This window comes from Tyto alba, unplaced genomic scaffold, assembly GCF_018691265.1.
Source record: "Tyto alba isolate M040663 unplaced genomic scaffold, T.alba_DEE_v4.0 Super-Scaffold_32, whole genome shotgun sequence".
In the NCBI taxonomy this organism is placed as follows: domain Eukaryota; kingdom Metazoa; phylum Chordata; class Aves; order Strigiformes; family Tytonidae; genus Tyto; species Tyto alba.
The window spans coordinates 9217639-9239630 of NW_024881307.1; the positions used below are offsets into that span (position 1 = coordinate 9217639).

The window sequence follows — 21992 nt, forward strand, 5'->3', positions numbered from 1 at the left end:
GGAGCGGCGGCGACCGGGACGGGGCTGCGGGAGCGGCGGCGCGGAGGTGAGCGGGGCCGGGGCCCGGGGCGGGGGCTGGGACGGCCGGGCAGCCCCTGCCCGCGGGCAGCGCGTGGGCTCGGGGTGGCCTCACCCACCGGGACCCCCCACCACCACCCGCAGCCGGGAGCGGCTCGGGGGCAGGCGCGGGGAAGGGGCGCCGGGGGACCCTCCGGGGTGCGGGGTCCCTGCCCGCGGCGCGGCCGAGGAGGAGGCGGCGGTGGGAGAGCAGGAAAACCCGCTTCGGCCCTCAACCCCGCCGTTGCACAACGCCCCGGGGGTGCGTGGGTGGGCCGGAGCCGGTGGTCCACGTCAGTGGCGAGTTTGCTGGCGTGGGAGCCCTGAGAGCCGCGGGAGGCCGGGCGAGGCTCTCCCGTCCCCAAATCCGGTTGCGGGGGGGGAGCGGGCGCTTGGCCCGATCTGCCCCCGCTGCCTCTCGGGGGGCCTGGGAACGGCGCTGGCCTGGCCGGACCCCGCTCCGCGGCGGGACCTTGTTTACTCCCAATTTCCTGACACGCTCTCGCCACGGCCCCTTTGGCCGCTGCCAGAAAGCCAGAGGAATTTGGCAGCCCCAGAAGGGATCCAGCTGCTGTGCCGAAGGGCCGCCGGCTCTCCCGGCCCTCCCAGGGCACCGGGCAGGGGCTGCAGCGGGGCAGCCCCCCCGGCTGAGAGCCGCAGGCAGCAGCAGGGCAGCGCTGCCCGGGCGCTTTTTCGGCCACTGCTTGTACGTCTGGGTTTGCCGCGCGGGGCCGTGTGCTGGCGGGCGCAGGGCTGCAGCGGGCAGGGCGATGGGGCCGCGGGTTTGCGGGACGGGGCGGCACTTGCTGATGTTAGAAAGGAGAGAGCGATGTTTGTTCCGGAGAGGTGAGGTTCACCCCTGCCCCTCTCCCATACAACGCAGCACTGGGTGGTGGCTTCGTGCCAGGGACCGGATCCGGGACCCACCAAACCCACCTCGTGCCACGGTCCCTAAGTTGGGGTTAGCTGGAGCTGCAGGTGCTCCGAGCCGAGCTGAGCACCTGGCCTGCAGATGAGAAACCAGCGTTCGCTACGAGAGGGCTGTGAGGAATACGTCTTCATCATGCAGCCTTGCGAGAGGTCCTGGAGCTCAGTGGTTTCCCTGTCTGTGCTGACGCTGGGCTCGGTGCCTGAGCTCCGGCAGCAATCAGGACCGTGTAGAGTGTCACCGGCCCTCGGAGCTGGCTCGTCCCGGGGAGCATCGGGCGCGGGCAAGCTGGGCGGCGTGCCCTCCCCGACACGAGCACGCGGTGGGCATCCCCGAGGTGCGATGCCGGCAGGGCCACGGGCTCAGCCGGAGCGCAGCTGTGCCGCGGCAGTGCGGGAGCGCTTCCCGCGAGCGCTGAGATCAGCGGGCGCGGCCGGGATTCCTCGGCTCCCGCCGGAGCTGTCTGGCAGCTGATTTACGGTGATGTTATTGCCAGCAGCGTTGCGTCGTCCCGGCAACCGTGGCGCGGACCCCGCCGTCCCCTCGCCTGGGTGGGATGGGGCCGGCTGGGTCTCCCCTCCTCGGCGTGGGGGACAGCGGCCGGGCGCAGGCTCCTCGCACCCCTCTGGCTTTGTGCCGGAGGTGGGCCCTCCTTTCCCAGCTGCCAGCGGAAGGGCTGGTTGTTTACCAGGGCGGACGGTGCGGGAAGGGGTAAGCGCACCCTGAGCGCATTAGCAGATGGGGAGCAAGCAGGCAGCCAAGTTGGATAGAGGCTGCGATGCTGCGTGGGGCGCGTCCGTGAGCTCGGCCGCTCCGGCTTCCTCCCGTGGCTCACCGGGCCACGGGCAGGGAGGAAAAGCCGTGCCGGGGGATGCCGTGCGCCTGCCCCTCGCACGCTGCATCCCGGGCACGGCTGGCACCGTGGGGCAGCTTGTGCCATGCTGTGCTCCGGTGCATCGGCACGGCCCTTTGCAGGCCTGGGCTGGCTGTCTGTGCCCTCATTGTGCCCTGGTCAGCGGCACACAGTGTGGCTCCGGGGTCTGCCCACCAGCTGCCGTCACCCGGCCACGGCGGTGGGGTGCGAGGCAGATCGTGCTGTGCCCGGGCTGAGTCTCGGTGGGCAGCGACCGGTCGGGCAGGAGCGGATCCCCCGAATGCCCCTGCTCGTGTGGGCCGGGCCCGGGACGGGCAGGCAGGTCGCAGCCGGCGGGGTTTAGGGATGCTCCGGGGGTGTGGTGGTGATGGGGCGACGTGTCGGCGGGGGGCCCCGCGTTGGCGGGGCTGGGCGTCCTCCCAGGTGAGGCCTCTGCCTGCGCAGGGAGAAGAAAGAGGCTTTTGTCCTCCGGGAGGCTGGGGCTGAGCGGGCAGCCCTGCGCGCGGGGGGCACGGGGGCCGTGGGCTGTTTGGCGGTAACCGAGCCCGACCCCTTGGCATTTGCTGCCTTCGCCGCTTCCCACGGCGGGAACAAGCGGCGCGTTCTGCAAGCGGCGGCGGGAGAAGAAAGGCCGCCTTGTCCGCCCCAGCGGTGGGGCGCCGGCCGGGGCGGCCACGCTCCCACCCCGCATTCCTACAGCAGAGCCAGCTGGAGAGGGGCTGCACCCCGCGAAGGACGGGCTGGGGGGACGGCAGGCGTCTCCTGCGCGGTGAGGAGCCAGGTGAGGGGCTCTGGCGGAGGGCGAGGCTGGGGGCCGGGGGCCATCAGCCGGCAGGGTGGGCGTCGGGGAGCAGCCGGATGCCACACACAACCGGCACAGGGGGAGGAGGCAGGGCTGCCTGCGGAGCAGGGGGAGCGAGTTTGGGCAGGGGGAAATGGGCAGGAACCAGGACAATGCCTCGGGCGGCAGGGTTGGGGGTCCCCCATGATGCTTACCCGGCCCCACCGACACAACTGTGCTGGGAAGGGGTTAACGCCAGCGCAGGATCCCACCCCGGCCCGCTCCCTTCCTATGTAGCAGCCCAGCCCCTCCTGGCTTTTCCTCCTTCTCAGACGTTCTGGCGGGGCCTGGGTGCAGTCGAGGGGCAGGGGCTCAGCCGGGCTGCAGGGTCTCCCGATGCTGGGAAGCGCAGCCCCCCCATTCCCAGGGGACATGGGCACCCTGCTGCGGAGCGTCCCGCTTGGTGCCCGGGCCAGGACCAGATGGCAGGTAAGGGAAAGCAAGGGTCCCGCCTCAGCAGCTGGTGGGCACCGGGGAGCTGCTCGCAGGGCACCATGTCTCTGCTTCCTCCTGCCCCAGCTGAGCCTTTCCCATCCCGCTGGGGCGGCCACGGTCCCCGCAGAGCCCTTGCTGTGGGGCAGCTGCGGTCCTTACAGAGCCCTCGCCGTGGAGCGACCAGCCCTTTTGTCGTGCGGAGCAGCCCGGGCTCTGTCCCAGCCCTGGATCCCACGCCTGGTGTTTTCCAGCGTTTCATTTTTTCCGCAGTGTGTAATAGCCACCCGCTCGCCCCCGCAGCTGAGCCCGGCACTGGCCAAGCCGGGGGGGTCCCTCGCCCTGCGGGACACTGGGGCTGGTGGGACAGCGGGCAATGCTGCAGGGAGGCGAGCCCGGGGCTCCTCCCAGTGCCCCCAGCTGCCTGGGGACCAGTGTCCCTAAGTGGGAGCGCTCCCTGGTTCGGCTGCCCCAGCTTCCCTGGGAAGGGTTAAGCTGCATTCAGTCAGGCGGAAGGGAGGGACGTGGGGAGCAGCAGATGGTAAATTTAGTAACCCCGGAGCATCCCGGGCCGAAACGGTGGCGTGAGTGCCGGGTGACGGAAATCGTTCCTCCCCACGCTGCGTCGTGCCCATGCAGTGAGCGGCGGCGGGTGGCTGCTCCCGTGGGCAGCAGCCGTGGGCGCGTGTCCCCGCCAGGCAGGGTGCAGGCAGGGGTGCGGTGCGCCTGGTTGGGCTGGTGCACCCCGAGGCGCTGCTGGGAGCAAAAGTGTGTGCCTAGGTGCCGGGGGTGGCCGTTCGTGGCATGCGTGGATGTGCTGGGGCGTGCTGCGAGCCATGCACGGGCAGGCGGATGTTGCTGGGGACAGCTGGATATTGTGCACACGTGTCCTTGTCCCCCAGAACCCGTCAGGATCTGGCTGCCCCGCCGCTCTCGGGGTTTGGGGTGTGCATTTCCTGCCCCGCCTCCCCAAAGCCGAGCCAGCGTGCCGGCTCCTTCTGGTGCCGTGTCACATCCTGACAGGGATGTTCACCAGCTTCAGGCAGCTGCTGCTGGGCTGGAGATGGGAGCTCCGGGGGGGAATCCTCTTGGTGGCAAACGCCGGGTTGGGGGGGGGTAGGGTTTGTGAGGCTTGCGCTCGGGCTGCCAGGCGTGCAGGCTGCTGGCGGGGATGAGCAGGAGGAACACAGCAGAGCCGTGCCCGGTGTGTGGTCTCCTGTGCCAACATCCTGTTTCTTATGGCAGCGGCCTGTGCCCGAGAGTGCCTGGCGTCTCCGAGCGGGCACCATGGAGGCATCCGGCAGGACCCCCGCCAGCCCGACCCGCAGAGTCCAGACCATCATCCAGGTGAGCACGCGGGGCTCCCAGGCCACTGGGAGCACGGGGAGCCATCCAGGAGCCCTTCTTCTCTGCGGTCAGCCCTACGACGGCCGGCTGGCGCTGCCCTCCAGCCTCTCCTCATCGCAATCCTATTATGGCATTGGCAGCAAAGCCGATTGATCTAAGTGGTCGGCAGCTCAGATCCTCTTAGAAGCAACCCAAGTCCCGGGGATCTTCTGCTCCCACGGCGGCTCACCTCTGCTCCCCAGGGCGGGCAGCACAGGCAGGAGGGAGCCCTCGGGTCCTGCTGCTGGCCTGTCCTGCCCGCACGTGGCTGACCCTGGGCATCGCTCCCTGCCTGCACGCGCGGCCGTTTCGGCGCACGGGCAGGCGGGCAGCGCTGCGAAGCGGGCCGCAGCCGTGGGAGCTGTGAGCATCCCTCCCTCTCCTCCTGCAGAACAGCCCCCTGGACCTGATCGACACGGGCAAGGGGCTGAAGGTGCAGACAGAGAAGCCGCACTTGGTGAGCCTGGGCAGCGGCCGGCTCAGCACCGCCATCACGCTCCTGCCGCTGGAGGAAGGTGAGTGCCAGCTGCCGAAGGGTCCCCGCAGGCACGCCGGCGGCGGGGACGCTGAGCCACCCTCTCTGCCATCAGGGAGGACCACCATCGGCACGGCCGCGAGGGACATCGTCCTGCAGGGCCCCGGCCTGGCGCCCCAGCACTGCTACATCGAGAACGTGCGGGGGACGCTCACCCTGCACCCCTGCGGCAACGCCTGCGCCATCGACGGCGTGCCGCTGCGGCGGCCCACGCGCCTCACCCAAGGTAGGGACGGTCCGATCTCCTCCGGAGCGGGACCCGGCGCGCACAGGCGGAGTTGTGCTGTCGGGTATCAGGGTGTTTGCAGATCCATGGCGCAACGGCACGTCCCAGCTGGGATGCTCCTGCCTCTAGGCCCGGGGGTGGGGACTCGCCGGGTGCTGGCACCGTTTGGGAGCCGGCTCGGGAGGGAGGGAGAAAGCAGCGCCTGCCAGACGGAGCCGGGCAGAGTTTGGTCCCCGCCGTGGCGTGCGAGACAATGGTAGGGATGCCGAGCCAGGTTTGGGAAGGGGAGGTGAAGGATGGAAACAACTCGGGTGTCCCGGCGCATCGCTGCCGGGGACCCGCCGGTGTCCTTGCGTGGCCGGAGGGGCTCGGACCCTGCGGTTCCCCCCCTCCCGGGGTAGCGGGGGCAGATCCGTGGGCCCCGTCACGCTTTCCGTCCCGGCCCCGGTCCCCGGGGAGGACCCTCCGGCGGGGCGGGGAGAGGCCGGGCCCCTCCCCGGGGGCGGTGCGCGGCGCTCCCGGGCGGTGGCGGCGGCGGCGCGGTGAGTGCGGCGTGGGGAGTTGGGGGGGAGGCCACGCGTGTCCTCGGCGGGGGGGGGGGGGGGGGGGGAGGAGGAGCGCTCCCCGTCCCTCCGGGGGGGGCAGAGCCCCTTTGTCCCACGCCGGGCGGCCGCGCTGCCGCCCCCCCCCCCCACCCTGCCCCGCTCCTTCCCCTGCCTCCGCCCCAGGAGGGGGGACCCCACCCGCGTGGGCGCTGCCGCGGGCGTCCCCGCGAGGGGACAATGGGAGCCGCGTGGCCGCCGAAGAAAGAGGACGACGGCTCAGGCGCGACGGACCGCGGGGCCCCGATGGGGCAGGGTGGTCTGCAGTGGGGTGCGGGGATCAGCTGAGCCCCCCCCCCACCTCCGGTTCTCCCGCCCGTGGGCCGCGGGCAGGGTCAGCGCTGGTGCCGGGACGCAGCGGGACGGGCCGTGGGGCGACGAGGCTGATGCTCGGGGCGTGGGGCTGGGGGGCACACGGTGCTCGGCCGGTGCGGCACATGGCTCTGCCAGCGCTCGCATGTGCGAAGGCGCAGGTCGGCGATGACCCGAGCCGAAGGAGCCGCTGCCGGGCCGGGCGCTGGCGTTGCCGCCTGGCAGCCGGGATGCTCTTGCTGAGCCGGGGTGCTGCCGCGGCTCCTCCCGGGGAGCAGGACGTTTTCCCTCCCCGGCGCCCGCACAAGAAGCCAGTCCCCCGCAGCGGCGATGGCGGATAATCCCTCTGGCCTCTTGCTCTCCTTGCTGGGAGCCCGGGCTGCCGGGCGCTCTGAAAACCACGTCCCCTCCGGCGAGGGATTTTTCAGCTGCGGCTGTCGGTGCGGAGCGAGCCTCTCCCCGGGGCCCTGGCAGGCGCTTCAAAGCGGGGTGTGTCTGCAGCACGGAGCCTTCCAGCTGCCCGCCGCTCCCCGCTGCCAGCGGGCCTGCCCCCGGCACGGCGGGCAGCCCCTTCCCGAGCCACCTTCCTCCCCGGCGGCCGCTCGGCAGCCTTCCCCCCGAGAGGGCTGCTGCTTCGGGCTGAGAAGAGGCGCTTTGCGGCTGGGGACAGGAGCTGTCTTGTCTGCAGCTGGCAGCCGCGCAGGCCCTGGCGTGCCGCCATCTCCCCCGCGGCAGCACGGCCCCCGGCGCGGACCCCAGCTGTGCCTGCGCCTGCGAGGACGCGCTGCCTGCAGCTGCCGGGGAGTGACCTGGATTTCAGCCTCCCCCTAAGCCTCAGCTGACGGCAGAAGCCCGCTCCCCTCCCAGGGACGCGGCGGAGGGCCGGGCAGCGCCCGGCTGCCTGCCCGCGCCGGCTCCCGCCTCCCCTCTCCCTGGCAGCGCTCCGGTGCGGCCGGCGCCTGAGCCCTCTCCCCTCTCCCCAGGGTGCACCATCTGCCTGGGCCAGGCCACCTTCCTCCGCTTCAACCATCCCGCCGAGGCCAAGTGGATGAAGAGCATGATCCCGGCGGGGAGCAGGAGCCCGGCGGCTCTCTACGGGCTGCCAGCAAGTAGGTGACCCCCCCTCATCCTAGGCGGGGCGGGGGGGGACGCTGGGGTGCTCCCTGGCTGTGCGCTGCTCTCCCAGCGCGGTCCTGCCCGGGAGCGGGGCTCCCGCCCAGCTGCGGATGCGCCGGCCGTTGGCTCGGCATGGCAGCCACGCTGGTGCTCGTTAATGATTGATATCGCCTGGGAAGAGGGTAATTGTGAGGGCAGTGAGGCACAGCTCTCGCCTCTGCCCAGCCTGGCTGGGGCACGGCCATCGCCGTCGGCCCGTGCTGGGGATGCAGGGGGGTGTGCGGGACCACCCCCCCCCGCCGGCTGCCTTGGAGCGGGTGTTTACGTGCCGGGGTGGCCACGCAGAGGCTGCGAAGGCCGTTTCCCTGGCTGCAATCCTCCATCTCACCAGCTGCTTATCTTGCTGTGTCTGCCTCTCCGCGGGGCCGGCAGGATAAGCGCCGGCGCCGCACCCGGTTCCCGGGGATGTCCAGATCCCCGGCAGCGATCCCTGGGCTGGTAGCTCTTCTCCCTGCCCCGACCGGCACGCCCTGGCACGGCGAGAGGAGCTTGGCAGCCTCCCTGTGCCACGTGTGTGTCAGGAAGGCAGCACGCCCCGCAGCTGGGGGACGGGAGGAGGGACGCGGGGAGGTGCCGCGGAGCATCCCGCCACCACGGAGCATCCCACGCCGGCCCTCTCTGCCCCGCGGGACCCAGCAGGATCAGCCGGGCAGGGCTGCGGCACGTCTCTCTGGGCGCGGAGGCTCTGCCGGCCGCCGCGGGGGAGCTGCCGGGTGCCAGGGGCTGACGCAGCCCGGGTGGCACGCCGTCCTGGCCGGGCTCCGCGCCTGCCGCTATTAGCTCGTCCCCTGAGTGACAGCCACATCGGTGCTGTGCCGGGAGGACGGGGCAGCCCGGGCAGGGGACACCCCCGCCGGGGGTGCGGGGAGGCCGTGGGCGACGGCGCGGTGGGTCCGGACACACCGTGGGTCTGCCGGCGGTGGCTTTGGGCCGTTGTGTCTCCGTCCCCTTCGCTGGGGTGCCGGAGCGTGCCGGGGACGAGCGGCGGGTGATGGCGGCCGGCGCGGGCAGCTGCTCCCCCAAGGAGTGGGGCTGGGAGCCGCTGGCGGCACAGGGATGTTGGGAGCGGGCGGCTGGGCTGCGCTATCGGGTTTCTGTCTCCCTGGTGATGGGGCCCGCGGGATGCCGGCCTCCTCCCCGGCCCAGCTCCCCGGCCGGCACGGAAACGGTGGCAGCGGGGTGCAGGCAGCTCGGGGTGGGGGGAGAGAAGCTGTGACCTGGCGCTGGCTCTGCAAGGCTGCATGGAGGGGTGACGCCCGGCTGCTCTGCGGGACCTCGGCCTGGGCAGGGGCCACAGCGGGGTGCTCATGCCTGCTCCCGTGTCTCCCCACAGAGCCCGAGGCCCTGGTGAACGGTGGCCGCCAGCCGTCGGAGCGCGGGTGTCCCAGCCACAGCTCCCTCGTCAGCTCCATCGAGAAGGACCTGCAGGACATGGACTCACTGGTGCTGGAGGAGCCGGCGTCCCCCGGCGGCAAGAAGCCACCCGCCGGTGGCCGGTCCCCCCTCTCCCCCGTGGTGAACGGGGGCGGGCGCTGCCTCCTGTCCTCCCCACCCAGCCCCGGGGCTGCCTCGGGGGGCTCCAGCTATGAGAACTTCTCCCCCCTCTCCTCCCCGGCCAGCAGCGGCGGCTACACCAGCCCCTCGCCCAGCAGTCAGGAGCAGGGTCCGGCCGTGCCCCCCGTCGTCCCGCTCCGCTCTTCCAGCTACAACCACGCCGTGCAGCCGCCACCCCCTCCCAGCGGGGGTCCTGGCGAGCCTTGGCCACCTGAGAGGCTTGGGGACCACCGGGCGGGCAGCCCCCGGCTGACACCCAGGGCAGCGCCGCGGCCACGGGCAGCCCTGCAGGAGCGGCCCCCCAGCCCCTTCCGGGAGCCGCGGGACCCCCCGGCCCCCAGCCGGCAGCCCACCGGCAGGGCGGTCCCAGAGGCCCGGCTGCAGCCCCCCGAGAGCCCGCGGGCAGCCCGGAGGAATGTGGAGAGCATGCGAGAGCTGCCCCCGCTGAGCCCCTCCTTGTCACGCCGGGCCGCCAGCCCCCGGCCGGCCCCCGACGCCCCCTCCCCACAGCCCCGGCTGGGCAGGGAGGTGCCCGGCAGCCCCCGCACCAGACGCAAAGGCCCAGAGGAGACAAGGGTCACCGGGAGCCCCTCACCCCCGCTGCCGCCAGAGACCCCCCCGCGCCGCCCCAGCTTTGGCACCTGCCTGAGCCCGGCATACGGGCTGGGCTCCCCGGCCATGCCCTCGCCCCGGCAGAGCCCCCGTGCCCCCAGGAAGCCCTTGGGGGACCCACGGCCGCCGGCGGGGCCGCGGGAGCGCAAGAACAGCATCACCGAGATCAGCGACAACGAGGACGAGCTGCTGGAGTACCACCGGCGGCAGCGGCAGGAGCGGGTGCGGGAGCAGGAGATGGAGCGCCTGGTGAGCCCCGGGGCTGGGATGGGGGGGGGCGCGGGGCCATGTTTGGCTGTGGGAGACCCTCTTTGCAAACGCGTTTTGGCTTTTGCAGCTTTAAAACCCGGCCCTTGTTTCTTGGGGATTTGCCGTAGCCGCCAGGCTGCCGGCTTATCCGGGGGGATTACAGCCAGGAGTGGCTGGCGGTGCACGGCAGCTCTCCAGGAGAACACACACACACCCCCCCGCCCCCCAGCTCGCAGCAGCCCCCAGAAACCCGCGGGGTCGGCACGGCTCCGTGGGGCTGCCGGCCGAAATTGCGGTGCCCCCAGCTTTGCAAAACCGTCCACGTCTCGCCCAGCCCCGCCAGCGCTGTGCCTGCCGGCGACGGTGCTGTGGCTTTGTGGGCACTGCGTCTATATTTAGGGTAGATGGAGTTTTTATAGAGCCAGCAGCTGCCTGGGTGGGGTTTGCCCCGTGCATCTGCTGGTCCCGGGGGCTGTGCCGCCAGAGCCCTGTTTGCTCAGCCCTGACTCATGCCCAGCGCGGGCGGCCTGAGTCACTGCCTGGAAATAGCCGAGGCGTTCGGCAGCCAGCGCTGCTGCCTGTAATTAGTCTGTCTCCAGCTCCCGGTGCATCGCGTGCCTGGCTCTGGCATGGGGTCGGGGTGGGCTGCAGCCGGCCTTGCCGTGTCCAGAGCCCGTCCCGGCGTGCAGGCAGGGCAAGGAGCCCGCGTCCCCGCGCCTGCCATCGGTACGGGGGTCCTGCTGGCTCCGGCGGCGGCACGCACCGGGATGGGCACCGCACTGACCGTTCTTCCCCGCAGGAGCGGCAGCGCCTGGAGACCATCCTCAACCTCTGTGCCGAGTACACCAAGACGGACGGCACCGAGCCGGGCGACGTGCACCGGCTCCTGGGTGGTGAGGTGGATGCTGGCCGGCGGGTCCCCAGGGGTGCCGTGGCCCTGGGCCGTGCTGCCGAGGAGCTGCGGCAGAGGGAAAGCCTGGAGAGGTCGGATGAGGAGAACCTGAAGGAGGAGTGCAGCAGCACTGAGAGCACTCACCACGAGGTGAGGGGATGGCCGTGCCGCATCGCGCCGTGCCACGCCGTAGCGTGCCATGCTGACGTGCCCTCTCCGCAGCACGAGGAGCTGGCGGGCCCCCGGGCCAAGGAGGCACAGCGGCTGGAGGAAGAGCGTGCCGGCGTGCTCAGCCGCCTGGACCAGCTCAAGGGCCGCATCAAGGAGCTGGAGCAGCAGCTGCAGGAGACCTCACGAGAGGTGAGGGGACAGGGAGCCCGCCGGGTCCCCCACTGCTCGCTGCCCCCGGCCAGGGCAGACGTCCTGACGCGGCCGTGTCTGCCCAGGCGGAGATGGAGCGGGCGCTGCTGCAGGGCGAGCGGGAGTCGGAGGCGGCGCGGCTGCGGCAGGAGCAGGAGGCGGTGCAGCAGCTGCAGGAGAAGCTCTCCAGCCTGGATGCCAGCATCCGGAAGGAGCGGGACAAGGTGAGCCCGGGGACAGGGCTCCCCCCGGCGCCGGCTGTGCCGTGCCCTCCCCGGTGCTCGCAGCCGGTGCCCCGTGTCGCGATGTTCCTCGGCGGACACATATTCCCCCACCCCTGCGCCCTGCGGAGGCGTTGAGGAGCATCGCCTCTGGGTTCGTGTCGTGGGGGGGGGCGTCGGTCTGTCTGTCTGTCTGGGACTGGTCCAACTGATGCTGTCGGTGCGTTTCAGCCGCCGTCTCTTGCGCCGGCGGGGTCGTGCGGGGCTTTCCGGGATGGCTGCTGCCTGCAGCAGGCAGCACCGACCCGGAGCAGGGGCCTCTGCCCTCGCTGGGAGGCGGCGTCCTGTGGCGCGTTCCCCTGCTCTGCTGCCCTTCGGGGCACCTTCACGCGTGTTGGCGGCCGCCGCTGTAGCGTTCAGCTCGCTGGAGGTGGCTGGGAAAATCGCCGTGGGTGTTTCGCTCGGTTTGGTGGCTGAGGTGGGGGTCGCGGCCCCTTTCCCCTGGAGTTGTCTTTGGGGCAGTTGCTGCTGCGATCTGCCAGCCGTGCCAGAAGGCACCCACGCGACTGCGTGCATGGTGCGCTCGTCCCGGCTGTCCCGTAGCATTGAGGCAGCGTGGCATGGCCCTGGGCAAGCCGCTCTGCAGCGGGAGAGCCGCTGGGACCTGGCTCCCCGCTGCCCGAGGCCGCTGTCCCCACGCAGCCCGTTCCCAGGTCCCGCCGGCAGCTCTACGGTGCCGGTGTCCCTGGGGGTCTGGCCGGCCCCATGGCTGGAGGTGCCCGGGCTGTTCGGTTGCCCGTGGCTGGGCAGCGCCGCCATCGGTGCCTGCCAGCGGTGTCCCCGCAGCGTGTGGCGTTTTTGTTCTGGTTCTGGTCTCCCAGCCCTTTGCGGGCATCTTCTCTAGCCAGGGGCAGCCCCGCGCAGAGCCAGGAGAGGAGCACAGGGAAATCCTCCTCCCAACCTCTCTGCTGACCTAACTACCCGCTTTCCTAACCAGCCTGCACTAATCGCACTAACGGTGCCTGCTCTGAAGTCTCCCATCACCTCTGACATCTCTGCATGCCTGGGAGCCTCCTGGGCACCCCGCAGCCACTGTCCCCGGGCACCCAGCCGTGCCAGCCCTGCCTTCCCCCCCCAGCGTGTGCCTCCCCATATCCCTTTTCTGGATCCCCCGTCTCTCCGCGCTGCCGCGGTGTGGAATGGGGTTTCTCGCAGCGCGCCTTTCCCAGTGCCTGGCCCCTATACCGTGCCGCCAGACCTGCGGGAGGTGATCCCCAGCCCCGTGTTGCTGGCCTCCATCCCAGCGCTCCCGTGGCCGTGGGAGGGAGGGCTGGGGGCTCTTCCCCCTTCTGCCAGGGCCAGGAGCAAGTGTCTGCTCCGCCACTAACTTGGTGTAGCTTGAGCATCTCCAGCTGCAGGGTTGGACCTCAGCATCCCCTTTTCACTGCCGTCCCGCAGACAACCCTCTCCTGATGGATGGGGGGTGGTCCACGGTCCCTCAGCCTGTGTATGGGACCTGCTGTGCTTAATTGGCAGCATCCCGGATGGTGAGCAGCGATTAACAAAGCTAGTTAGCGGTTCTTCAGAAGGTGCGTGTGGTGCAGCCATTCTCAGGAGCCAGGATGACTTTATCCGTGCTGTCAGCATCGATCTTTTGGCTGCCCATAAGTGGGCTTTTGGCACGGAAATGCCAGGCTGAGGTCAAGGGCTGGCCATAACCCCTCTAACACCGCCCGGCCTGGGCCCGGGTCCCTGTGGCTGTCGCTTTCTTGACCCCTTCGTAGATGCCGTGATGCTCCTCCCCGGCGTTCCCCCTCTTTTTTCAGCTGAGCCCCTCTCTAACTCTGCAGCTTCTGCATGGCGTGGATTTGAGAAGTGTGTTTTCTCTCTTTTTTTTTTTTCTTTCTTTCTTTTTTTTTTTTTTTTTTGTTTTTTGTTTTCTCTCATTCTCCCTCGATTCAGGAAAGGGCAAAGGTTGATGCTGAAAGGAAGGAGCTAGAGCAACTCCGGGCGCTTTACCATGAGTCGAAGAGCCACCTTGATAAGTGCCCCGAGTCAATGCGGGAGCAGTTGCGGGAGCAGATGCGAAGGGTCAGTGTCTCCCCCCACCCCTCCCGGACCATGGCCCACCTCCCTGCGCTCCAGCTTAGGCCAGCTCTTCCCTGCCAGCCGGGGCCGCACTGGGAGCGTCGCACCCGGGCTGGAGGCGGCTGGCGCCGGGCACCGCCGTCCTGGTAAGCTTGCCGCTCGCCCGGGCCCGGGGCACGGTGCTGGCTCGGCAGAGCGTGGGGCTGCCCCGGCTGCGGAGCCGCCGGGCTCCTCTGCACTGGGCAGGGCGCGAGCACGCATCCTGCCCCACGAAGGAGGGCAGGCAGGCTGGGGAGCCTCGGGGACCGCCGGGTCCTCGTCTGCCTGCTTCCAGCTATTTCCCGAGAGCGTTTATTTACACGGTGCCGTTGGTTTACCTTACCGCCGGTCCGCAGCATTTTTACCCCGTTGTCCGGTATTTTCCAGTGGCGGCCGACCTTCCCCAGCCCTCGCTGCGCAGACAAACCCATCCTGCCGCAGCCTGCTCGGGGCGGGCACCCCCATGTCGGTGGGCAAGGGAGGGCGACGGGGCGGTCCCGGTGCGCGGGAGCCCTCGGTAGCCACCGCGCCGGCGTTGCCGCGCCATGCCACAGGAGCAGCGGCTGCCCTGCTCCCGGAGCGGGGCGAGACGCGTCCCCGTGGGGAGCACGGTGCAGCTGCTGCCGGGGCGGCACCGGCAGACCCTGAGCTGAGCGTTACCGCGTGCTGTCGGTGCTTGAAGGCTGGGAGGATTGCGCAGGCGGGGGTCCGGCACGGTGCTCATCCGTGGGGGCTCTGCCGCCCGTCAGCTTGGTGACACGGGGCTGGGTGTCGGTGGCAACGCCAGCGCGTGGTGTTTTGCCACCCAGCAGGACACGGTGCTGGCCCAGGCGTGGTTCAACAGGGACAGCTAGTCTCTGAGGGCTCGGTGAAGCCGCCGGCCGTGGCGAGCTCCTCGTCTCACAGGGGTGATGATGGCTCTGACCTGGCCCGTGCCCGGTGCCTCCATCGCCTTCTCCAGCTGGGCTGAGGTTGGCAGCGGCTCCTGTGTTGCTGGTGCTGAGCGGGAGGGAAAGCTGCCTGCCTGTCCACACTGGGCACAGGTTCCTGTTCCAGGACTAGCAGGACACGGCGGGGCAGGGTGGGAGGTTTCGCTGCGGGAGGTCTGCCGGTGGGATGCGGAGGTGCCCGTCCAGAGGGAGTGATCCGCCATGCCCTTGTGTGTCCGAAGGAGGCGGAGGCGCTGGAGGCAGAGGCCAAGCTGTTTGAGGACCTGGAGTTCCAGCAGCTGGAGCGGGAGAGCCGCCTCGAGGAGGAGCGCGAGGCGCGGGGCCAGCAGCTCCTGCAGAGCCGGGCCGAGTGCCACCGCAGCATCGCCCGCAGGAAGGTCGGTGTGGGTGGGGGGCAGCAGGTCCGGCACGGCTGGGTTGCGCCCCACGGCCCCGGCTGAGCCCTGCGGCTTGCCAGCGGCCAGCTCATCCCTGCTGCCTGTTCCCCAGGAGCGGGTGGCCGCGCTGGATGCCCAGGCTGCCCAGATCCGGCTGCAGAGCGCCCAGGAGGCTGAGCGCCTGGCCAGGGAGAGGAACGGCGTCCTGCAGCTCCTGCAGAAGGTAGGGCCGCGATCGGGGGGTCAACAAGCTCTCCCCAGCCCTGGTGGTGCCCGAGGCAGGGGACAAGATCAGGCCGGCTCTTGGCGGGGCGCTGGCAGTCGGGGTGAGCTGGGGGGGACCAGCCACGGGGTGCCAGTAACCATCAGCTGCCTCTTGCTCTCGCTGTCATGCCACGCTCAGGAGAAGGAGAAGCTCATGTCTCTGGAGAGGCGATACCAGCTCGTTACAGGTGGCAGGAGCTTCCCCAAAACGTCTTCAGCTCTCAGAGAGGTAAGTGGGGAAAGAGGGGTACAGTCCCTAGGGCTGCTCTCCTGCCCGCTCCGAGCCACTGTCACCAGTGAGGATGTGCCTGGTGCCACTGCAAGCTCTGCTCTGCAGCTGCTCCACTGCTCCCGTGCACCTTCTGCCTGGAGCCGGGTGCTCCCGTCTGCAAAGAGCCTCTCTGTGGGCTGCAGAGACCATCGCTAGGCTGGGAAGGCGGGATGGAGGGAGGGAAACGCAAAAGAGCCGGGTTTGGGAGCAGCAGCATTTCTCCTGCCAGGCTGTCTGGGTGCTGCAGGAGCCCCGGCGCAGTCCGGGCGTTCAGCGCGTGGCCCGGCGAGTGCCCCGGCGGGAAGGGCTCGGTGCGGCAGGCACTCCCTGGGGTCCCGTCCTGGCCGGAGAGCAAACGTGGGGCTGTCTTGGTGCCAGAATGGGGGACTCCTTCCAATTCATGTCCAAAGGCTTTTAGGTGGGAGTGGATCGCCCCGTTGCCCTGCTCGTGGCTCTGAATGGGGAGCCGGGGCCCCGATGTCTTCGGGGACCACGGTGCAGTCTGACCCACTGCTGGGGAGAGGGGCAGGGTGGCAGAGCCCCCGTGCGCAGTGGGGCTCCTGCTGCTGCCACGTTGCTGCCTGTGGCTCGCCTTGCCTACTTGATCTTTACCCTCCAACAGGAGACCCTCCATATCTCAGAGCCTTATGAGCTGTTGGAGGGATCTAAGCCCCTGAGCCCCCTGCCAGCAGCGGCTGCCTCCTTAGCTTCTCCTGCCACCCGCTCCTACCCCAAGGCACAAGAGGTAACGGGACTAACTGCACCTGCTTGCTCGCTTGCCCCCTCCTTGGCCGAGCCGCTGCCAGACCCCTTGGGCGGACTAACGTTGCCTTTGGGCGGCGGGACATCCCGGCAGCAGCATGCTGAGGTGGCACGACTGAGGCATTTCTCATTTAGCTCTCCAGCAGCCGTGTGCATTAACACTCAGACCCAGATTTCAGGTGCTCTCCTGAGCCCGTCGGGCGTCCCAGCTCCCGCTGCCGTCCTCAGTTTTAACCCCAGCGTGATGCTGTGTGCCAGAGGCATCCCTGCGCTTCCCCACTTGCCCACCGCTTACCCTCTGGCTGGGCAGCACCTCCTGCCAGCATCCCTTAGGGTCCTGCTAGCCTGGCTTCCCCAGGAAAAGAGCAAATCCCTGGCTTTAGCATGTTTGGCTTAGAAAGGGTGAGGAAGTGGATTTTAAGCTGGCTCTGAGCAGCATGAGGTGCCTCATCTGGTGGTGTCGCACTGGGGAGGGCTTGTGGTCGGGGACCCTGGGGGACCCCAAGACCTGGGTGATGGGAACAAACAAAGCTGCAGCCTTGTGTCCCTCAGCAAGGCTGTGCCTAAGGCAGGAGCGAGGCGGTGTGCTGGGATGCCCAGCCCATCTCGGGCATCCCCGCTCCTCGCGTGTGGCGCTGGGCACCGAGGCGGCCGCGGGCAGGGAGGACAGCAAGGCAGGGGAGGGCTGGGCAGCGTCAGGGCATGCGCGCGCGGGGAGATCTGCTCCCGCTTTGCAGTCAGCGCCGTGATGCCAGCGCATGGGTCTAACTCTCCTCCTTCTCCTCCGCCGTGGATTTCTAGGAGTACATGAGGCTGTCTGACGTTTTCAGGTTCTGCAGCAATGCGCACGGCCCCATCCCGGACACTAAAGCTTCTGCCACTGCCCCTGCTGCCGCTCAGCGCTCTTTCTTGCTTGCTGTACCTCCCGCAGCCGACGAGGTACCCGCTCCAGAGCATGCTCGGGTTTGCTCCCTCGGGTTGCCTGCCGCATCCTGGGCACTGAGAATGTTGCAGACCGTGCGGCCGCCCCGGTGCTCGGAGCCCACCTCTCTCTTGGGCTGGGGGACTTGTTTGGCTGCAGCTGAGCAGGGAGCAGAGGCTGGAGCCACCCGAACTCCTTGCTGGGGAGCACTTCTTGCCTGCTCCAGCTGGGCTTTCCCCTCTGGGGCAGCGGCAGCAGGGCTGGGGAGCAGAGTGGGTGCCCAGTGGGGCGGGCGGGCACCCCTTTGCCTGTTGGACCTGGTCCCGGCCACCGCTCCCAGGCGAGGAGGGTGCAGAGCAGGCGGAGACCGGACCTGGTGCCCGGCACCGGGGCAGCAGTCAGCACCAGCTGCCCTTCCTCCTGAGGACGTGACACCCTCCTTTGGGGGCTGGAGCTGCCTGCTCATTCCCCCGTGCCTTCTTGGCCTTGCTTGGAGCCCCTTCTCCCAGTTTAATCTGCTTCTCTCTGCCCAGTACGTGACCGTTGAGCAGCTCTCAGGCATCCTGGGTGGCCTCCGTGCCCCTGCTGCTTCCCCGCTGGGCTGTGCCCCTCCGGCTCCTTCATCCTCAGGCTGTGCTACTCCTCCTCCTCTTCCGTCTCTCTCTTCTTCCTCCGTCTCTGCAGAGGTTTGTGTCCCTTTTCCCTCCCTTTACCCCTGCGCTCTCCCTGGGAGGTGATGGGGATGCACGGGAAGGGGTGAGCTGTGCACGAGGCCAAGAGGCAGCTCAGGCTCCCACTGTCCCGCAATGCTCCTTGCTGCTCTGCCCGCTGCTTCACAGCCTGCCCGAGCCCTGCCCACCCCGTGGTGCAGGGCAGGGGGTCTCTGTGCCTTCCCAGAGCTTGTGTCAGCTCCTGCTAGCCCCCTGAGCATCCCTGGCACCGCCAGGACTTGGCCAGGGAGTGGTTGGGGTCCCTGGGGGGTCTGCAGGTCCTGGGACGTGGCTGGATGGTGGAGGCTCATGCAGGGATGCTCTGACCTCTCTCTGTCCCTCTTGCTGCATCTCACCCTCCCTCCTTTCTCACGAGGCGTCTCTCTCCAGATGGAGCAGCAGCTGCCGGAGGGCCCCGTGTGGCTCCCGGCTCTTGATTTAGAGAAGTGGTACCAGGAGGTCATGGCTGGCTTTGAGACCTCCTCCTCCTCTGTCTCTCCTCCTTCTTCCCCTCCTCCGCTTCCAGCTAAAGCTCATTCCTCTCACAAGCCTCTCCAGGTAATCCTGGCTCCCTGCCTCTGGGGCTCAGGCTTCGGGAGCGGGGCAGCGCGGGGACGTTCCCAGCGGCTCTGCACCCTGGGCTCTGCCAGGCACCCAGGTGCCAGCACAGGCAGGAGCGGAGCTGAGCCGCGGCAGGCAGCACGCCTGGGGTGGGCGGCCGCTCCCTCCTCTCGCCCGCACCCCTGCCAAGACAGCACCAACACGGGCAGGGTCTGGGAGGGGATGCTCAGCCCTGCCGGCGGCTGAGCCATTCACCGGGGGGGGCGGTTTGCAGCCCCACCATCCTCCTCTCACCTCCATGTCTCCGTGCGCAGGTCTATCGTGCCAAAACAGAGGGCGATGCTGGTGCCCTCGCCCCTCGGATGAAGAGCGGGACCCCCTCGTCCTCACAGCTCAACCTCTCCGTGCTGGGGCGCAGCCCCTCGCCCAAGGTACGGCTGCCGGGGGTGGGGAGCTGGGCGTCGCGTGGCCCCGGCCGTGGCTCCTGCGTGCCTGGTGCCAGCCCCCCTCCCCGTTCCCACAGCTGACCGCCTGCCGCCCTGCCCAGGGCCCCCCGAGCCCGGCGGGCAGCCTGCCCCGCAACCTGGCGGCCACGCTGCAGGACATTGAGACCAAGCGCCAGCTGGCCCTGCAGCAGAAGGGTAAGCTCCAGCTCCGCCGCCCGGCTCGGGGGGGCAGCGGGACTTTGGGAGACGCTTCCCCGGCTGCCGCTCGGGCGATGGAGAAGGGAGCCCGGCCGATGGCAGCAGCAGCGGGATGCAGTGCCTCTCTCACGGTCTCTCGCTTTCCCCCCCCCTCTCTCCCCCTCCAACCCCTCTCCCCGACGGCGTGTCTCCAGCCGAGCCGCTCCCAGCAGAGCTCTTGCAGCCGGGCGATCTACCAGGTAGAGATGTGGGGCGGCTTGGACTGCCTAGAGCAGCCCAGAGGCAGCAGCATGGCTGTTTGCTGGCACCTTCTACTGTGCACAGGAGGGGCATGACCAGCTCAGGACCCTGGGTGCCTCTCGGCATCCGCTTAGGGACGACCTCGTGCATCCCTAACCCACTAATGCTTTGCCCAGCCTGCTCCTGCCAGCCTGGCGCATGTCCCCCCCTTGGCTGCCCGGGCCCCCTCCTCTTGCCTGGACAGATGCTGCCTGCTGTGTTCACCAGGAGTTGGGGCAGCGGCTCCCACCTCCCCACCCACCACCCCTACCCAGCTCCAACGGTGCCTGCGGCATCTTCTCGTGCCCTGGCCCGCCGCGGTGCAGCTCGGAGCCCGGCACGCTCAGTCATCGTCATCTTCTTCCCGTGGCACAGGTCAGCAGGTGATCGAGGAGCAGAAGCGGCGGCTGGCGGAGCTGAAGCAGAAAGCGGCTGCCGAGGCTCAGTCCCAGTGGGAAGCCCTGCATGGGCAGCCCCTCTTCCCCGCTGCCTTCCCCCCTCTCATGCATCACTCCATCCTCCACCACCACCGGCCCCACGGCGTCGGGCCCCGGGCCGAGGAGCTGGACCACGCGTATGACACCCTCAGCCTGGAGAGCTCGGACAGCATGGAGACCAGCATCTCCACCAGCAACAACTCTGCCTGCTCGCCTGACAACATCTCCAGGTAACCCCAGGGCCAGCTCCTGCGGCCGGAGGGGCGGCCCGCTCTGCCGGCCACGCCGCTGGCTCGACGTCCCTCCCGCGGGGATGGCAGCTGTGGTTGTCTCGCAGTGCCAGCGGGATGGAGGTGGGGAAGATCGAGGAGATGGAGAAGATGCTGAAGGAGGCGCACGCGGAGAAGTCGCGGCTGATGGAGTCCCGGGTGAGTAAGGCACCGGCGCCGTGGCCCCCCGGGGAGCGGGTCCCCGGTCCCCAGGGCTGAGCGGCTGTGCTTGCCGGCAGGAGCGGGAGATGGAGCTGCGGCGGCAGGCGCTGGAGGACGAGCGCCGGCGCCGGGAGCAGCTGGAAAGGCGGCTGCAGGACGAGACCGCGCGGCGGCAGAAGCTGGTGGAGAAGGAGGTCAAGCTGCGGGAGAAGCACTTCTCGCAGGTGCGGGGCAGGCTGCCGCCTCCGGCACACGGTCTCTTCTCCCAGCCCGGCCAGCAGGGCAGACCCAGCTCCCCACCGGAGTCCCGGCGCGGGGACGCGGCTCTCGCCGCTGCCGGCCGGCTTTGCAGGGCTGTATTTCCTTTCCAGGCTCGTCCCCTGACGCGGTACCTCCCCATACGCAAGGAGGATTTCGACCTGCGGCTGCACATCGAGTCCTCGGGCCACGGCGTGGACACTTGCTACCACGTCATCCTGACGGAGAAGATGTGCAAGGGCTACCTGGTCAAGATGGGCGGCAAGATCAAGTCTTGGAAGAAGCGGTGGTTCGTCTTCGACCGCATGAAGCGCACCCTCTCCTACTACGTGGGTGAGTCCCTCCCCGCACCATCGCCCCCTCCCCATGCCCTCACTGCCCACAGCGCTGCAGTCGACACCGGTTCCCTCTCTCGGGCAGATAAACATGAAACGAAGCTGAAGGGCGTCATCTACTTCCAAGCCATCGAAGAGGTGTACTACGACCACCTCCGCAGCGCGGCGAAGGTGAGAGCCAGGCACCGCCCCTGCCCCGGTGTTGGCCGTGACCCTCCAGCATCACCATCCCCTCACGTTGCCCTCGGCCGTGCGGGAAGGAGGCAGCGGGGCAGCTCGTGCCGGGGATGCTCCTGCAGCGGTCCACGGCCCTTAACGGTGCCAGTTCCTGGGCCCGCTGACGGCAGGACCCCAGTGCTGAGCTTTGGGGTGGGGAGAAGGGGAGCACGCCGCTGCTCAGAGGGGACCAGCAGGCTGACCCTGCCCTTCTCTCCTCCCCAGAGCCCCAACCCTGCCCTCACCTTCTGCGTCAAGACCCACGACCGCCTCTACTACATGGTGGCACCCTCGGCCGAGGCCATGCGTATCTGGATGGATGTCATCGTCACCGGGGCAGAGGGGTACACCCAGTTCATGAACTGAGGATGGGCAGGTGCTGGGCACCCCAGCTCCACCAGCTTGATGGACTGAGCGCCCCGAGCAGAGAGGATCTCCTGGGGGGCCGTGGTCCCTGCTGCGCCCCGTGCCCAGGGCTGTGCCCGCTGCAGCGGTGGAACCGCACCGTGCCCCGCGCCAGACGTCGCCCGCGCTGCTAAGGGAATAATTTTATCTTTTTTTTTTTTTTAACGTTGACTTTTTGAAAACAAAATTTATTGGAAACATATCAAAAAGTGCTGAAACGTAAAAAGCTGCCAAAGACCTGCCAGCGCCTGGAGCTTTTTGCATCTGGGAGATGCTGGACTGGAGACTGACGCTGTTACTTGCTGCCCCAGTTTGTCAGCAAGGGACGGTACAGCCGAGCCCTGACGCCAACCGGCCCCAAGTAGCCGGGACCCCTCTCTTTAGTAGCCTGAGACCCCTCTTGGTAAAACCTCTGTAACCCCACCTCGGGCCCTGGCCGGGCGGTGAGCGTGGGGCGGGCTACCCAGCCATAAAGCATTTCATGAAGCCAGGCTGTGCCCCTCGGTGTGGTCCTTGGGCTGGCACCGTGTCCCAGATAGCCCAGCACGGCCTCTGGGCTGGGGGGCGTGGGGTGAGAGGCGGGGGGTAGGGGCACGGGGAGGCAGGGGATCGGGTGGGGGGGGGAGGGCAGGGGCCCAACAACGTGCAGGAGGCACCGGAGGGACCGGGACTGGGGACGCTGGGGGTTCCGAGCAGCTCCGGAACGGGAGTGCGGCCGCCAGGGGGCGGGGCCTCGGGGCGGTGCGACAGGGAGGGGCGGAGCTACGGCCGGGGCCGGGGCGGGAG

General features: G+C 69.3%; 1 protein-coding gene across 21 annotated transcripts; it reads left to right on the forward strand.

Annotated features, from left to right (window-relative positions):
- The first annotated feature begins 7 nt into the window (after positions 1-7).
- Positions 8-21697, forward strand: PHLDB1 (pleckstrin homology like domain family B member 1). 21 transcript variants are annotated; one of them, XM_042800608.1, is made up of 26 exons: positions 2558-2640; positions 4378-4479; positions 4910-5033; positions 5109-5279; positions 7177-7302; positions 8703-9784; positions 10584-10826; positions 10899-11036; positions 11123-11260; positions 13220-13348; positions 14556-14711; positions 14824-14934; positions 15115-15204; positions 15869-15991; positions 16810-16947; positions 17464-17616; positions 18031-18198; positions 18516-18632; positions 18725-18842; positions 19040-19084; positions 19500-19791; positions 19899-19989; positions 20070-20216; positions 20364-20583; positions 20671-20756; positions 21027-21697. In XM_042800608.1, exons 2-26 carry the CDS (start codon positions 4420-4422, stop codon positions 21165-21167), a joined length of 4407 nt encoding a protein of 1468 aa, XP_042656542.1. In that variant the 5' UTR covers positions 2558-2640; positions 4378-4419; the 3' UTR covers positions 21168-21697. The 21 variants fall into 21 exon arrangements, with proteins under 21 accessions (XP_042656533.1, XP_042656541.1, XP_042656542.1 ...); XM_042800599.1 differs by lacking the exon at positions 2558-2640 and adding an exon at positions 8-46 and having other exon boundaries at positions 16810-17616; XM_042800607.1 differs by having other exon boundaries at positions 2409-2640; positions 16810-17616.
- Positions 21698-21992: the final 295 nt, after the last annotated feature.

Coding starts and splice junctions, on each gene's coding strand:
- PHLDB1 (XM_042800599.1), top strand. CDS start 4,420: ATGGAGGCATCCGGCAGGACCCCCGCCAGCCCGACCCGCAGAGTCCAG. Junction 14,935..15,114: donor TCCTGCAGCTCCTGCAGAAG/GTAGGGCCGCGA, acceptor TGCCACGCTCAG/GAGAAGGAGAAGCTCATGTC. Junction 20,757..21,026: donor ACCTCCGCAGCGCGGCGAAG/GTGAGAGCCAGG, acceptor TCTCCTCCCCAG/AGCCCCAACCCTGCCCTCAC.